Source organism: Pipistrellus kuhlii, unplaced genomic scaffold (assembly GCF_014108245.1).
Source record: "Pipistrellus kuhlii isolate mPipKuh1 unplaced genomic scaffold, mPipKuh1.p scaffold_m20_p_1, whole genome shotgun sequence".
Classification (NCBI taxonomy): Eukaryota; Metazoa; Chordata; class Mammalia; order Chiroptera; family Vespertilionidae; genus Pipistrellus; species Pipistrellus kuhlii.
The window spans coordinates 151,000,858-151,017,410 of record NW_023425404.1 but is presented as its reverse complement, the minus strand read 5'-3'; the positions used below and the strand labels follow the sequence as shown (position 1 = coordinate 151,017,410).

General features: G+C 40.8%; 1 protein-coding gene and 1 long non-coding RNA gene across 6 annotated transcripts in view; one reads left to right on the top strand and one right to left on the bottom strand.

Moving 5' to 3' along the window:
* PRKG2 (protein kinase cGMP-dependent 2) overlaps nucleotides 1-15,575 on the bottom strand; it is an 85,128-nt gene extending 69,553 nt beyond the window's left edge. Inside the window, exons 1-2 of one of the 5 annotated variants that reach the window (XM_045571331.1) lie at nucleotides 15,382-15,575; nucleotides 4,146-4,619 (exon numbers count right to left, since the gene is read on the bottom strand). In XM_045571331.1, the coding sequence (XP_045427287.1) occupies nucleotides 4,146-4,606 (461 nt within the window). In that variant the 5' untranslated portion in view covers nucleotides 4,607-4,619; nucleotides 15,382-15,575. Of the gene's footprint in view, nucleotides 1-4,145; nucleotides 4,620-14,675; nucleotides 14,725-15,381 lie in introns of those variants that run through there. The other 4 variants (XM_036412558.2, XM_036412576.2, XM_036412569.2 and 1 more) reach the window with 4 other exon arrangements.
* On the top strand, nucleotides 13,235-14,657 carry LOC118704687. Its single transcript, XR_004983482.1, has 2 exons — nucleotides 13,235-13,675; nucleotides 14,406-14,657. It is a non-coding gene; the product is annotated as an uncharacterized LOC118704687 (long non-coding RNA).
* Nucleotides 15,576-16,553: the final 978 nt, after the last annotated feature.

Sequence of the window (16,553 nt, the reverse complement as noted above, 5' to 3'; positions counted from 1 at the left end):
GTCAGTGGGAACAATGCCAAAGCACTACAAACTCCTATGATATTACACTGAAGGTTTAATGCAGCTTAAGAGTGATTCCACTTTGTGCCCACTTCAGTCTGACAGGCAAGCACTCATTTTCTGTGATTTGTCCTAAAACCAAACATAGGTCTTATTTTGTCTATAAACTTTTCCCAAACTTCACTAAATCATTGTTTTGATCTCAGGGGATAGTGGTTATGGTAAAACAAACAAACCACACATATACACAAAACAAACAAACAAACAAAAAAAACATAAAACTGCAATATCCAATACAGTAGCCATCAGACACATGAGGCTATTTACTGGTAATCTTTAAATTAATTAAAATTAAAAATTGAATTCCTCAGTGACACTGGCCACATACTTCCAGTGCTCAACAGCCACATTTTGCCATTGGCTTCCATACTGGACAATAGAGTTTATAGAACATTTCCAGCACTTCTAAAATTCTATTGGACAACACTGAATAATTCTAGAACCTGCTCTTAAAAACTTGATCCTTGGATTTTGCAAGAGACAGTAGAGGACACAAGTTCCTTCATAGAAAGAAAGCAAGGAGAAGTAACCATGTATACAGTTTGAGTGACCCCTTTGGGACCTACAGGTACACTGGATGGGTAGAGGACAACACAGCTGGCGTGAGCAGGCTGCCTGGCACTTGGTGAGATTGACTGGCCATTTATAATACATTTGATCAGGGGCTCAGCAGTCTTACAGAATGCCATGTCATGGGTTGTAGGGTTTCTGGTGAATTATTGAATTTGAATTCTCAAATTGCAAATCTACCATTTCCCCAAAGGTTATTGTCTGGTTTCTGTCAGTACTTCCTATCTCCCTACTCCTGTGGGTTACACGAGGGCTGAGTCTCCCCTCTCTTGCTCACTGTTAAGTATTAGTCAGAGACATCCTTTTGGAGAAAAAGACTGGAAAGCCTCTCTAGCTTTCAGATGCAGATGGGAGAAGAGACTTTATGCAAAACGTAGTGGAGCTCAGGCAGCCATGGCTCAGAGACTGAGCATCAGATTATGAACTAGGAAGACATGGTTCCCAGTCAGGGCGCATGCCCGGGTTGCGGGCTCTATACCCCAGGTTGCTGGGCATCCAGGAGGCAGCCGATCAATGATTCTCTCTCATCATTGATGTTGCTATCTCTCTCCCCTCTCCCTTCATCTCTAAAATCAATAAAAATGTATATAGTTTTAAAATGTAGTGAACACATATTAATAGAAATGAATTTTGTCATAAATTCAGCCAGGAAAGTTTATAAAAGTTGAACAAATAAAGCATGTGACCCTAACAATAAATGAAGAACTATTTTGATGGATATCTTAAATACTCTATTATCTAACAGTACTGCTGGGACACGTAACCAAACCAATGGATACTGACATCATCCCTTTATCAGTGAATGATGCGCCCATCTTTTAAAATGACCTAACTTCTAGAAAATTGTTTCTTACACAATAGTTCATAGGCTGTATATAAGATATATAAAAATATCTAAAGTTTACTCATGGATTTTCTCTAAAACTGAAACTGTTTGAAAATGGAAAATGAATTTCAATATTGAGCACTTTAAAAAAAATGGAAAATTTGATGATATCACCTGTGTTTAGTCAGTTATTACAGAGGTAAAGAGAGAGAGATTTTGTAAGAAAAACTAAAGCACAAACTTCACACATGAGATACAAAGCACTCAACAACAAAAAAGAGTGGCTCCCTTAGTCTAATTAATTTCCAATTTAGAACCACAAAACCCTATAAAAGCAGATATGGAATATTAGGGCATGAATTACCTAGTTTGGTTTCCTGAGGACTTAATCATTAAGGAATCAATGAGCCTGTTTCTTCATCATGACCTCAACATAGATTTATACCCACTTGGCTTGCTTTGATGATGAGGAGAATCATTGCTAAACCTTATTTAAGAGGTATAATGTCTTCGCTCTTCTTATCCCACTCACTAGACAGGTGGTTTGGCCCAGGAATAGACTGTATATAACTGCTAATTTTCTTTGCCTGGTTATAACAAAGAAATATATTTATCCCAGATTACTCAGTTTCCTAACACCAGGAGAATGATGTTTTGCTTCAAGGAGGACATTAGTCTTTGGAACAAAATAATTGAACATAATCTTTGTTCAAGAGAAGAAATCTGGTGGTATATATAGGGAGAGGGTGAAAGAAGACAAATTACTTCAAATTCTCCCACTCTTTTCCCATATACACAAGTCCATTGCTATTTGAAAGATTTCTTTGTGTGTGGGTAAATTATATATTGTGCTTCTGTACTAATATATATATATATATATATATATATATATATATATATATATACTTAGTTAGTTAGTAATAATACATAATATTTAATATTGCCAAATGTGCATATATCTCTGACATATCAGAAGGGAATACCGGATGATATTCAATTTTTGAAAAACAAGCGTAAGTTTGTAAAATTTATAATTTCTGAATTTGCACCATTAAAAATAAGTAATTATTAAAGGAAATAAATAAGACATTTCTAAACCAACTATAATTAAAAATCTTGGCTTAAAAACACTCTGCTGCCAAAACCGGTTTGGCTCAGCGGTAGAGTGTCGGTCTGCGAACTGAAAGGTCCCAGGTTCGATTCTGGTCGGGGCATGTACATTGGTTGCAGGCACATTCCCGGTAGGGGGTGTGCAAGAGGCAGCTGGTGGATGATTCTCTCTCATCGACATTTCTAGCTCTCTATCTCTCTCCCTTCCTGTCTGTAAAAAATCAATAAAATATATTAAAAAACACTCTGCTGAACTATCAGATTTCTTTCAGCCACAGAATAATATAACTAATACTCCAGCTTGATTTGTTTTATTAGAAAATACTTTATCAGTCATTCACTATATGTCAAGTAGAGTCAACAAATTGATGAATTTAACCTGCCTTTCTATCTGTTGTCAAAATTAATCATTTATTCATTTAAGTCAGATGTTTTATCTTGATTTATATTACTTGTTTCAGTGAATAGATTAAAATTTGTTTTAATATCACAAATCTTGCATTTTTCAAGAGAGATTCAGGCTCAGCCAAGACATTATCAAGGCAAAAGATCTAATTTCAACTAATAAATACTCACTTAAAAATAATTCAGAAAGAAAACCCTAATTCATGATGTTTCTAGTCAATCTTTCCTGGTTAGGAAACTCAAACTTGAACCAGAAGAGAAATGTACACACACACATACACACACACACACAGACACACACACACACACCTATACACATACAAAATACACATATAAGAATGATGTGGTACATGTTCCTTTTAAAAAAAAACAACAAAACTTATCTTTATAATTAATTCTAGCTTTTATTGTTCCCAATGCCTGAAACGTCCTTCCCACCTCGATCATATTCCTTTTCCTCCTTTGGGTCTCAGTTAAAGGTCACCTCCTCAGCCAGGCCTCCAGGGCAATCCCAATTCTGTTGCCCCTTTGCCCCTCTCTTCCTCAAACCCCAGATACCACCGACTATAACCTTCATATCACTTATCCCAATTAATCATTAGACAGCGTTAACTTGTTTCCATGTATACTATCTGTTGCTGAGAAAAGCTCTGTGTCTATTTATTCACTGATGTCTATTTAGCATCTAACAGTGGCTGCATGAAAGTAGCATAGTGCTCAATCTGAACTACGGGTGAATGAATGAATTCATCCAGTTCTGAAGCTTCAGCTTATTCCATTTTCACAACATTTGCATACTAAGTGCTAGTTAATGGGTTTGCTATGCATATTCATAATGCATTGTAATTTGTGTACACTTTTAAGTTCCACTCCTATAGAAAGGGAGAACTACCTTTTCACTCCCATAAGGTTGTCAAGATAATGAAAATAAGTTTCATAAACTCAGTTTTTCAGTTGTACATATCACGAATCAACGTCCAAGCACAATTCTTTAAAGAAAAGTCCTCCTTTAAGAGAGACCCTATTGCAAAGCAAGACCATTTTAGAAGTAAGTTTATCCCCAAATCTGAAAGGGTAATAATGCTCTTTACCACTGACAAGGCTTAATGAATAACACTCTAGTGTTTCATAATATTAAGGCTACCGGAGTCACAGGAGTGTGGGCACATCTTACCTGGAGTCCTTTCTGACTCTTGCTTTCTCAAAGGAAAATTCAGGGGGTTTATTGAGGTCATAGGTTCGGGTTGTTGGCTCGGCAGACACCCCAGCCTTTGCTCCCCTCCTGCTGTGGAGAGAGACCAGCCCCGAGGACTTCCGGTGCACCTCCAGAGGCACCGGGTCTGGAGAGGCCTGAAGCAGGCTGCCACCCTGGATGTGCACCACATCGTGCAGCTTGTTCAGCTGGATGCACTTGTTCTGCAGCTCCTCCGTGAGCTCCGCAATGGCCACGGTCTGCTTCGACAGCTGCTCCCGCAGTTCCTTCAAATGGTACTCCCGCTCCTGGATCTCGGCATCCTTCCTCCTCAGCTCTCTCTCCAGCTCTGTCACCTTGCTCCGCAGGGCATTGTAGGTGAGGTTCCCGGAGTGACCATCTGGATGCTTGGGATGTTTGGGTTTCACCGAACCATTTCCCATTTTGCTCAAGAACCTGAAAGAGGGCACCGAATTGGGAATTACCCAGTGGAGTTTCACGACCTAACAGCCCCCTCACCACTCCCTCTTATTCCCATCTGTTTCATAAATAGAAGCACAGATGTCATCATTGTTTGATAAACACTAAATTCCCCCATGCTTCCAGAAGGAAAGTCATTGATCCGTTCCTTTTATCCCTCCAGGAGGAGGAGTGGGCATTTGGTTTCATTGTACTCTGTCCCTTTGCTGGCACAAGTATCACACCTGGGTCTTTTGCAGAAATGGCCTGTATTACCTGCTGTTCTCTTTGGTCATTCTCTCTGGACAGCAGTCACAAAAGCATCACAACAGAGCTGCGATTTGGATGTAAGCATGGCAGAGATAAAACACACAGGAGCAGCTATAGCAGCGGGGACTTGGAAATGTCACAAGTCTCACAGCTCCCTGCAAGGCTACACTAAGGAACCCTCCCTGCATTTAGAAGATAACACATCTGAATTGCAGGGCAGAAAGAGGAAGAGCTGGTGTGGCTTTATTAGCAGTTTTCTCCTGCCCTGGGTACCTGTTAAGTTTTGCATGAAGAAGAAGTAAAAGAGGAGGGGAGGATGAGGAGGGGGAGGACGAGGAGGAGGAGAAACAAAACCTTCTGGATTGTGATTACTAGAAGGTAAAAGAGAGGTACGAAGATTTTCCTACATCCTTTACTTTTTATCCTGAAGCCAAGGTTGTCCATAAATGACGACCTATGGTACAAGGCTCCTTTTTTTCCTGTTAAGAATATCCTCAGTGTAGGCCCCAAAGTGGCCCCATATCCAGTGGGTGAAAAGCAGATCAGAAGTATGAGGAATGAGGCTAGTTGGTTCAGAAATATTTTGTAGTTCAATAGCTATGCACTTATTTTAACATTATTAGAAATACAGACGATGGGCACCACAAAGTTGGGATCTCATTAATATCATTGCTTAAGTGGAGGCTAAATTGGGTAACAGGCTTATTGAGTCAATTCAGTGAAAACAGAAAATAAATCATCTGCAGATAATAAGCACAAGTGAGCAAACTCAAAAAGAACTCTAAAGGGTGAGACTGGGAAAATACTGCTTTGATTAATTAGGATACTTTTAAGTCATTTTAGGCTACCTACGTAAACTTCACACTTCCGCAGGTGCAGTTTTTGATAGCCATAACCAAAGCAGCATTATAAAACTTATAAACTGAGTTTAATTTCCTCTCATCATCTAATCAGAATAGATGAAATGTTGAAGTTATATAACCCACACATTCTTGCCCCTGTCTCCCTCCAAATTTCAAATTCAGAGAGAAATGAAATTCTTACATTGACTTCCCTGGCTTTACTAGAATAATCACGACCGCCACAACAATAAAGACAGAGACATAAAGATGTAAAACAGCCTCCAAAGCTTCAAACAGATGCAGCCAAATGGCCAATGTAGGTTGCCTATGATGGATGGTACAGACAGAAAATAAAAGTACTTATAAAAGTAATCTTGTGGTACTTAAATATTCTTCATAGAAGTCAAGTTCCAAGCAGTCATTAATGAATATTAGTCTCCAGAGAATTGCCTATATACATTGCAACCTTTAAATATCTGTTGACTTGGCAGCATTTACTGTTCTTAGTAATTCAGAATACATAAAAAGGTCGAGGAGATGAGAATTCAGAGAGGATACTACTAGAATTCAAAGAAGTAGCCCTGGATAACCTTGTCTCCTGAAGAAGCAATTCAGAAGACATCAGACTGGGACCTAAGAATAACCTTGAATGAGATCCTGACTGACAGGCATGAGAAGGGTGCTCCCAAAGGCATCCAAAATTAATGTGTGCACGTTTTTAGCAAGCAGCTATGAGCCTTCTTCTCTATGCACATTTTTGATACATGGACAAGCATTACTAAACCAAGGCGGGATGGAAGTGTGAGATCCTTCCTCCCCCCAACTGGTGGGCGGAGTTATGACATTACTGGAATCTGCCATAGAGACATCCCAGAGACATTGAACCACCAATCAGCGCATACCGAAGTGCCCTAGAGCACTCCCCTTCCTATTCCGCCCTGGGTCCCACCCTTTCTTGTTCCTCCCCTCAAAAGGCTCCCCCAACCTCTCCCTTCCATGTGCTGCTGTTCTCTCTCTGCCTATGGAGTCAGCTGGGTTGGGTCCCTCCCTTCTCTTCTCTTCTCTCCCCTCCTTTAATTCTGATTTCTCTACCTCCGTAATGAGTCCTGCTCATTACTGGGGAATACACCTCCTTTAATATGTCTTGGTGGTCTCTGACTCATTTCCTGCACCTCAAACCTTACAGGAAGGAAGGTAGTTGGGGGGAAAGGAATTGCCCTATAAAAAGGAAACAAAAACAAAAATGAACACAAAAACTCTTAAATCTAACAGTAAACTAACAACTAATTTTTTGTTACCTAAGACCTGTCATGTACTATATCAGGGGCATAGTTCCATGAATTTGCCTTTGAATTTGACACTGAAAACAATTCTATAATTCTAAATATGAAAAGACTTAGAATTATTTTTGCTAATGGCATTCAAAACATTCTGTCCAATCCAACAGTAATTTTACAAACCTGGAGTAGGATTAAGTAGAAGATGTTAAATTCTCCCAAAACATCAACTATAATTTGGTCTTAATGGAATAAGTTTGAAAGCTGTATAAATCTTTCAAGTTATTTACAATTCCAAAGAGGGGTGAAATGAGAGCAACTCATCTTTCAAGTCACTAATTTAGGATATGTAAGTTACCAAATGGCTCAGTACTCTGATTTCTTAGTGAATTCACCCATTTCAATTTTTTGTCCCTCAAGCCAAGGCTTTGGGTGTCTGATTTCATAAAAACTAATTTGATTTACTCTGTTTCCTCTATCAGTCACTAAGACAGATAAGCTACTTCTCAAATATGTATTGCTAGCCACCAAGAGAAATGAACCACAGGATGTTGCCCCATCAATCTAGCAACTATAGGTTGTTAAAGTCATTCTAATCAGAAGGCAGCACCTAAAGTAATAAGAAATGAGCTTGGAGATAAAGACCAGGATCTAAGATGGGCAATGAAGAGTGGCTATCCAGGGTAGGAAAACAATTTGCCTTCTCCAGCTATGCAACCTTCTATGAATTACTTAGATAGAATTATTGGTGTTCTAATCTAGAAAATACATATAGTTATATCCATCTCATATGTGTTACTATGAAGAGTATGTTAGTAAGGCATGAGGAGTAATATCTGACATGTAATAAGCACCAGGCAGCTCTTCTTCTAAGTGAAGAGACAAGGCACCTAGTGTCTCCTTTAAGGAAATACCCAGAAAGGATCACCACTGAGTGGGACAATAGTCTAGTAAACTAGAGATCTTCCAGACAGGAGGTCTTTAAAGATGCAAATTATTCTCTTGAGGGATCTTACTCTGCCTGAATTATATTTTGCATTAAGAAAATAAATCATTGGGATGGGCTCTATATTTTCACTCCAAATAAAATTCTCTAAAAAAGGAAAAATAAGTCATTCTGAAGCAAACACCTGAGAAACCTTCTCTGTTAAGGGAAGCCCACCAAAAGATGGAGACCAGGAAGCTTCAGGAATGGCCTAGTCCAGGTTGCAGGCCCAAGGGGATTCCTCCTTTGCAATGCCTTCATGGGGCCTCTTATTCCAAAGGGAACCACCTAATTATCCTTAAAGGCAACACAAAAAGACATGGTTCACTGTGAAAGCGGTATTCTGCAGTCTGGGACAAGAGAGAGGAACAGAATGAGAAGTGGCATTTAGCAGGAAGAGAGGAAAACTATACAAAATTTTCCACTATTATTAAATTACTTTACTATTTAGGAAATGTCATGCATAAAAGGTAACTAGAAAAAACTCAGGGCAAAAGCAACACTTTCTTGTGAGTTTCCTGCAGGCAGATTGACACCTGGCAGCCAAGGTGGGAGGAATCAGGATTTGTTGTCTGTTTTTCCTCCGGTCCTAAAGCAGCTAGAAACCAACATCTTGACTTTGATCTATTTCTCGCTCTACCCATCTGGAGTCTGATATAAAAATACACACACACATTTTTGCATATCTGTAAATATGAGACATGGTATAATGCTGGCTAAGGTTATAGAGACAGAGTCCCAATCCAAGCACTTGTACTTAATATTTATATGACCTTGGGCATGATTTTAAGGTTGAGTGTCAATAATAGAAGAGAGAGAAAAACACATAGATTGATCAATAGACAGATAAAATATTGTTGCATACACTGAATGGCCATATTATTATGATCTCTGACTGTATAATAATCTGGCCACTCAGTGTAAATCCTCTCTAATAAAAGGCTAATATGCAAATTGTCCCCTCAACCAGGAGTTCGACCAGCAGGCAGGCTGGTCAACTGCCCATGTCCCCTCCCCCTGGCCAGGTTGGCCAAACCCCACACATACACGAATTCATGCACTGGACCTCTAATAAATATATATATACTCAATGGCCAGATTATTATGCATTCAGATATCATAATAATATGGCCACTCAGTGTATTATTTAGAGCTGTTAGAGGGTTAACTTAGATAAGCCATAATAAGAATTTAGCACAGTGCCTGACATTTAGTATGTGTTTAATAAATATTAAATATTACTATTATTATTATAACATTATTTATCCAACAAAATAATTCATCTTAGTAGAAAATCATATTGCTCAAAAATATGTACTAAGCCAAGGCAATATTATAAAAGAACAAAGTCAGAGTGCTGGTACTACCAGATTTCATGACTTACTATAAAGCTGCAATAATCAAGACAGAGGTATTGATGAAATAATAGACAAATAGAACAATGGAACAAAATAGAGAACCCTGAAAATGGACCCAAACAAATGCAGTCAACTGACCTTTGACAAAGGCAATTCAATGGAGAAAAGATGGTTCTTTTATCAAGTTGTTTTGGAGCAATTAGACATCCTACATGTAAAAAAAAAAAAAAAAAAAAAAAAAGATTCTAGACACAGACCTTAAATCTCTCACAAAAATTAGCTCAAAATGGATCAAAGACCTAAATATAAAACACAAAACTATAAAACACAGAAGAAAATCTAAGTAATCTTGGGTTTAATGTTTTATTTTTTTATTTTTTAAATATGTTTTTATTGATTCAGAGAGGAAGGGAGAGGGCGAGAGAGATAGAAACATCAATGATGAGAGAGAATCATTGATTGGCTGCCTCCTATATGCCCCCTAATGGGGATCGAGCCTGCAATATGATTTTCTACTAAGATGAATTATTTTGCTACTGTAAATGAACTATAATGTAAATTAAAAAAAAAAAAAACAGTAGCAGGTAACCCTGGCCACCCACAGGTTGAGAACCACTGCTGTAGAGCCTAAGACCATTGGAAAACACAGATATTTACATTACAATTCATAACAGTAGCAAAATGACAGTTATAAAGTAGCAACAAAAATAATTTTATGTTTGGGGGTCACCACAACATGAGGAACTGTATTAAAGGGCCGCAGCATTAGAAAGGTTGAGAACCACTACCATAGAAGATACACATGTGGTAAATAAGGATATGAAAAGATACTGAACATATATGTAGTTAGGTAATCTCAAATTAAAACAACAGTGAGATACCACTACACACCTATTAGGAACACTGACAACACCTAACAATTGAGAGGCTGTGGAGCAGCAGGAATTCTTATTCATTGCTAGTGGGAATGTGAAATGACACAGCCACTTGGGAAAACAGTTGGCAGTTTCCCACCAAGTTAAATAATCATATAATCCAGCAATCATGTTCTTTGGTATTTATGCATCTGATATGAAAACACACCAAAATCTGTACATGGATATTTATAGCAGCTTTTTCATCATCGCCACAACTTAGAAGCAACCAATATGTCCTTCAGATGGATAGATGGATAAGCAAACTGGTAGATCCAGACAATAATAAATACTATTCAGTATGCAAAGCAATAACTATCAAGCCATAAAAAGACCTGGAGGAACTTTGCATGACTATTACTAAGTGAAAGAAGTCAACCTGAGAAACCTATGTACTGTATGATTACAACTATATGACATTCTGGAAATGAAAATTCTTGAAGACAGTAAAAAGAGCAGTGGTTGCCAAGAACCTGGGGAGAGGAAGGAAGGAATGAATGGGTGAGCACAGGGCAATTGTAGGGCAGTGCCACTATTCTGTGTGATGTGCTCATGGTGGGTACATGTCTTCGTACATTTTTCCAAACCTATAGAATATACAGCATAAAGAATGAATCCTATTGTAAAATACGTACTTTAGTGAATAATAATATATTAATATTGGTTCATCGATTATAACAAATGTACCACAGTAACACAAGATGTTAAGAATAGGGGAGCCAAAACCGGTTTGGCTCAGTGGATAGAGCATCGGCCTGCGGACTGAAAGGTCCCAGGTTCGATTCCAGTCAAGGGCATGTACCTGGGTTGCAGGCACAACCGCAGTAATTGGTGTGCAAGAGGCAGCTGATTGATGATTCTCTCTCATCGATGTTTCTAATTCTCTATCCCTCTTCTTTCCTCTCTGTAAAAAAAAAAAAAATTGATAAAATATGTTTAAATAAAAAATAGGGGAAAGGGCAGCACACGGGGAGTATATAAGAACTCTCTGTACTTTTTACATAATTTTTCTATAAATTTAAAACTGCTCTAAAAATTAAAGGCTATTATTAAAAACACACAAACACACACACACACACACACACACACACACGTGTGTGCGCGTGTGTTAAAGAGTGAATGCAAAGAAGTTAATAGCATAGTCAGGAAAAAGGTGGAAATACACCAGGCATATCAAGAGAAGAGAAATGAAGCTGAAAAAGATACTGAAAAAACGTCATCATATCCCATGTTATGGTATGAGGATGTTATTGTAGGTCAAGTTTATTTCAAGTGATATGTTCATACTTGGCCTTTAGAAAAATAACTTTCTTGGCAACAAATATGGAATGGAGTGAAAAGAGTTTAGAGGAAGAAAATGTAAAAGGCTATTGCACCAATCCAAGTAGGAGGTGATGGGACCAGATTATGGCCAGAGTTCCAATCTTATTCTAATGCTTGGAACTTTTTGAACTAAAGAAAAAATGAATCATCTCCATGGTAGCCAGAAGAGAAAAAAACATTATCATAAGACATTGGTAAAAATCTATGGCTACAGATAACTTTGAAATTTCCTTCCCTTCACTAAATCATGAAAAATAGAATAGATTCTTTTTCATGATACGGGCAGTGTAGCCTGGAAGCAGAGGAGTGATTATACAGGCTTTTATAGACAGTCTCCCAAGAACATACGAAACATACATTTGGTGTTATGCTTAACTTGGTTTCACCAGAGTTCTTTTAGAAAATAATTAAACGTCATCGAATATATAAACCCCTACTTCTCCTCCCTGAAGCAAACCACACAGTTTTCCTTATGTGAAATAACGCAATTCCGTTATCACTGCCACAATTAAAACACCTGTCTATCTGATCTTGTGACCACTGACCTGGGACTCAGGTTAGAATCTACTGCATGTTTTCTCTGTCAATGGCATCTGATTTGGAGAGTAAATTTTCTCTTGTTAGGCAGTCAGACAAGCTTCTCATTGAACCAGTTCCAGCTACTCCAGAGGCTGACTATCTTTCTGAAGTGCCCCTTTCCCCAGCAGAATGTTCACAGTGGATGTTATAGCTGCCACATAGCCTATATTCTCACTGCCAAATTTGGTGCCATGCTATTCAACTACTTTTCGGTGATACAGTATCAGATAAACGGGCAAACACAGAGAAGTGTAATTCTATAGATGTAGGTCAGGAGATTGTAGCTTATAGAATCTGAGGAGTGATAAGAAGAAACAATAAAGATTTGGAAGTTTCCATTGTGGCAGATGGGTAAGAGGTGATATCATTAACTCAAGTGAGGGGCAGACTTTAAAGGGCAAGTTTAGCCGAAACCGGTTTGGCTCAGTGGATAAAGCATCAGCCTGTGGACTGAAAAGTCCCAGGTTCGATTCCTGTCAAGGGCATGTACCTTGGTTGTGGACATATCCCCCTACTGGGAGGTATGCAAGAGGCAGCTGATTGATGATTCTCTCTCATCGATGTTTCTAACTCTCTATCCCTCTCTGTAAAAAATCAATAAAATACATTTAAAAAATACAATAAAAAAATAAAGGGTAAGTTTAATTTTGGACACCCTCAGTTTGAAGGACCTGTGGAAATTTCAGGATGGAGGAGTTCAATAGACAGTAAGAAATTAAGGACTAGAAAGTGAGAAGAAGGGAAGTGAAAATATGTAGCAATAAGTGAGTCCGAAGTAGAGACTGAAGAAGTAGATGAAAGTGCCCAGGAGACTGGCAACGAAGAGAGGAAGAATGTCTAGGTTTATATGAAGTTTGAAAGAGAAACTACAGATGGGGGGGGGGGGGAGAAAAAAAGAAAAAAAAGCTATTATTTTGGTAAAAGTAAGAGAGGATCTGGAGGGATTAATAAGAAAGAATGAAAATGGTGGGAGGAATACTGCAGGAGCAGAATCTCTAAATGTGGTAATTCAATGGGGAGTCAAAAATGATTCCAATGTTTTAACAATGTTTATACAATAAAAAGGCTCGGAGGAAGGTAGTACTGTGAACTCATTCATTCATTAAAAAAAAAATGAATAGAGTACAATGTATGGGCTAGGTACTGTGACATGGACCAAAGTCCAGCGAATGAGCATGATTTATAAAAAGTAATGAATCTTCTTATGTTGAGTTTGAGTGTCTCTGAGTCATGAGGGTGAAAATGTCTGCAGATAGTAACCAAGAAGAAAGGTCAAGGCGAGAGGTCTCTTCACAGAGGTAAGAATTTAAGACCCATTAAAAAATGAGATGACTCAGGGAGAGAAGAAAGGAACACTTCTATGGTTATGGACACATACTTAGACAATTATCTATAGATAAATAGGACAAGGAGGAGAAACAACAAAGATGGAGAAAGTATGGTTGTACAATTAAGAGATCTAGGAAGTACTATCATGGAGCCAATGAGGATAACATTTTCAAGAGGTGAGCAGGCTGCAATTCATACCCCACAGACATGTAAAAAAAAAATTGAGATAAGAGGGGAAAACAATGAATTTAGACTTCATGAAAGAGTTAGGACAAAGGACCATGGGAAGAGCAGGTGCTCAGAGTAGGGATTTTTCGGACAGTGGAAACGAGAGTTCTTTGTAAGGCCACAATAATGAACCAGTGAAGATAGAGAAAATGAAAACACAGGGGAAAAGGGGATAATTAATAGGAAAATGGTCTAGATCAGGAATTCTCAACCTTTTTTCATCCCAAGGCAAACATAAACTAATTACTAAAATTCTGCAGCACACCCAAAAATGTATTATATATTTTACTGATCTGACAAAAAATAAGTATAATTGTGATTCATTCGCAAAGGATGGCTATTGTTGTGTTTGCAGTTGTCGTTTTTGGTGTTTTTTTTTTTAATTTTACAATCTAACGGGAAAGAGGTAAACACAATGTTTTTAAAAAAACTGACTAAACACACTGTTTTTAAAAAAATATTGCATGTTTTAAGTATCTTTGTGGCACAGGGGTTGAAAATAACTGGCCTAAGGAAGCAAGGCAATATGGATCAAAAGAGTTGGGCAATCATCAGGCAGCAAATGCCTTCACTCTGAGGTGAATTAGCTTCACTTGTAAGGACTTCAGAACTGTGGAGTATTTCCCATAAAAGAGAAAGATCTCTTTGCACTATCTTTTTTATGGCTTTTATTCTTAGGTGCACAATGTTCCAAAGGAGAGGATGGCCTCCAGTTCCCCAAAGAGAACTCTCCAGTCATATGAGCTCCTCCTGTAGGAAATTAGGCAACAGATGCTGTATATATGTGGGATGATCACCTAGCAAAGAAGAAACTTGCAAAAAAGAGACAATAATCTCTAAGGAACTGTGGGAGAGGGCAGGCGTATGTTGTTCTCTTTAAAAAAAAAAAAAATCTCTGGGAACTTCAGGGACAAGATGAAAATAAGGAAACCAAGGAATTTGTCAGACCTTTCTATCTGTTAATGCTGCCTGCGTTGTTTCTATTCTCACATGTACGTGTGTGTGTGTGTGTGTGTGTGTGTGTGTGTGTGTGTTTCAAAATCAAGCCCCTTGTTGTGTCTTCTCTCATCCCCAAGTGGCTGATTTATTGTCATTATGTGTTTGCTCTTGTTTCTTCATCACCTGGAAATACAGAGCAAGAAATGTGAAAGCGCCTCACTCACGGTGCTAGGAGTGCCCCAGGACACCCACACAAGTTTGCAAGGACTCCTAAAGTCCTGGCCTGAGTGCTGTCCTCCAGCAGCTACCCAGAGCTCCAAGAAGCTGCGCCCAGTCTGGAGCGCACGCCTTGACAGCAGCACAAGCCCCCAGCCTAGGGCAAGAACGCCAGGGCTGCTCCGGGCTGACTGTTAGAAACCTGAGAAACCCCCAAGGACTGAGCTCTCCCCTCCCGCCCCAGCCGAGCTGCTTGAAAGGAAGCAGCCTTCCCTGCCTCCAGAAGCTCACCAAAGGCTGCCACCCTTGGCTAACACAGCGCCAAAGGCTGCCACCCCGAGCCTGCACGCGTCCCCACGCCAACTGCACGGGTACGAGACCTGCTGGGTGCGGAACGGAGGCGCGGGGCGCGCACAGCAGCCACCGGCGCGCGTCCCCGACCCGGTCCCTCCCGGCGCCCCCTCTCCCCCTCCGAACCCGGGACCCCCACCCCGCGAACCTCACCAGGCAGCCGGGTAACTTTCCAGGTGCGCAGCTGGTCCCCCCGAGCGGCCGCCCCTGCGTCTCGGCGGTGTCCTCTCCCACGCCGCCCTCCCGACAGCCTCCCGCGCCGGATCCCGGGGCAGGACGCGCCCCGCGGGCCCGGGGCTGCGGGCACCGCCGCTGGGGCCCCTCGGAGCCCGGGCAGCGGGCGGGTGGGCGCGTTGAGGGCAGGAGCTGCTGCGGCGGCGTGGGTGCTGCCGCCAGGCGCCTCCGCGGGGCCGGTGCAGAGGAGTCGCGCTCAGGAGGGAGGGAAGGGAAAGAGGGAGGAGTGGAGGGGGAAAAAAGGAGGGGGCAGGGGTCAGCCCGGGCTTTGGGCTTGGGCCGTGGAAGAGCAGGGAGCCCGCCTCCCTGAAAGTGGGGTCACTCGCACGCACGCACGCAGGCACGCGTACCCACACACCAGCCTGGACCTTCACTCCTCCGGAGCCGTCCGGCTGAGATAGCCGCAATCTGCACTTTATACCCTATCCCTTCCAGAGCGAGGCAACTTGAGTACAGAGATAACACCACCGCGGTTGTTAGCATTCCCCCGCCTCCCCCCCCCCTCCATGTTGTTATTATTTCTATTTCCAGTGTGTGGGACCAGGGGAGAGGAAAGTTCTGGGAGGTGTACCTCTTTCCGCACTCCCCTCCCTCCCACCCCATCCCTCCAGCCTGTTTTCCCTGCAGGCAGCTCTCCCACCTCGCCTTCCCTCCCAGAGCACAAACAGGCACACACATCCCATCCTGGGTGTGGGGTGTGCCCTCCTCTGTCACCCCAGCGCCCTTCTGCAAGATAATGTGACCCTGGAGCAGCAGCTGGGTGACGCGCTCTTCCCTGACTCTGAAGCCATACCTTGATCCAGGTCGCCAATTCACATGATGCAATGGTACCTTCCTTCTGAATACCTTCCTTCCTTTTTGTTTTGTTTTGTTTGTTTTGTTTGTTTTTGGCAGGGAGTTTTCTTGATCACCCAAGCTCTCCCCGCATTGCCTTTTGATTACATGTTTTTTCCAGAGGCTTGCACTAAGGTTTTCTAAATATATGTCTACTCCACCGCATTATTTGCTGTGCTCTGGAGCTGTGAGACCTTCGTGTGGCTTTCTCCCTTTCCTCTTGGCCCCCCTTCCCCCTTCCCCAGGAATGTC